Here is a 697-nt window from a genome sequence, read left to right on the forward strand (position 1 = left end):
ATTATTTTTTTGAGGGGGTGGACGGTCTATTGTGTTTGGTTTGTTGTTGTTGTGAGATTGTTTTTTTTTTTTACGGTCGTTGCCACACCATGGTTTATATCTGTTGTTTGTTGTTATCATTATCCTATTTGTTTCTTTATGTTATAAGCAGTCGTATCACAGTAATTGCATACTGCTCATTGTTATCACTACATTCTCTTCACGGTTCCTAACCTTATCGCTAACAGAACTATCTCCAACGCCATCCTCCTCCTTATGCTAACCACCAATCACATGGCCACCGGCTAAACCACAGCCGCAACATAGTCCACATAGTCTTACCTGCCAGGAACAACATGGTGCGAGTAGAGTGTCGTCTCGATTTCCTTGTTGAAGCAGAGTTCAATTTCTGGCACGAACACTCCCCTTTTGAGGTCCCAGCCGATGACGGTGGTGGTGCCTCCTAGCCCGCAGGACCCAGCCTCCCTGATGCTAGGAGACGGCTTCTCGGCGCATCCTACGTTCTCCCAGCTCAAGGCCTGTGCATTGTGAAGGGTTTGGGGTTAGGTGGAGGTTGTGTGGAGGCTGATCTGAGCGAAGGCAAAGCGTAGGTTATGACTGGGAAGTTTGTTTCGTATGTGGAGGGCATTTTGATGCAAGTGCCTAAGATACATAGGCATGCGAGCATGCACACACGGCCGCACACATGGGCACGCGA

At 48.1% G+C, this 697-nt stretch overlaps 1 protein-coding gene across 1 annotated transcript in view; it reads right to left on the minus strand.

Moving 5' to 3' along the window:
- Window positions 1-697, minus strand: part of LOC119590838 — a gene marked incomplete in the record, with an annotated part of 5,360 nt that overhangs the window by 1,289 nt on the left and 3,374 nt on the right. Inside the window, 1 exon segment of the mRNA XM_037939596.1 lies at window positions 322-518. Within this exon segment, the coding sequence (XP_037795524.1) occupies window positions 322-518 (197 nt within the window).

This window comes from Penaeus monodon, chromosome 27, assembly GCF_015228065.2.
Source record: "Penaeus monodon isolate SGIC_2016 chromosome 27, NSTDA_Pmon_1, whole genome shotgun sequence".
NCBI lineage: Eukaryota > Metazoa > Arthropoda > Malacostraca > Decapoda > Penaeidae > Penaeus > Penaeus monodon.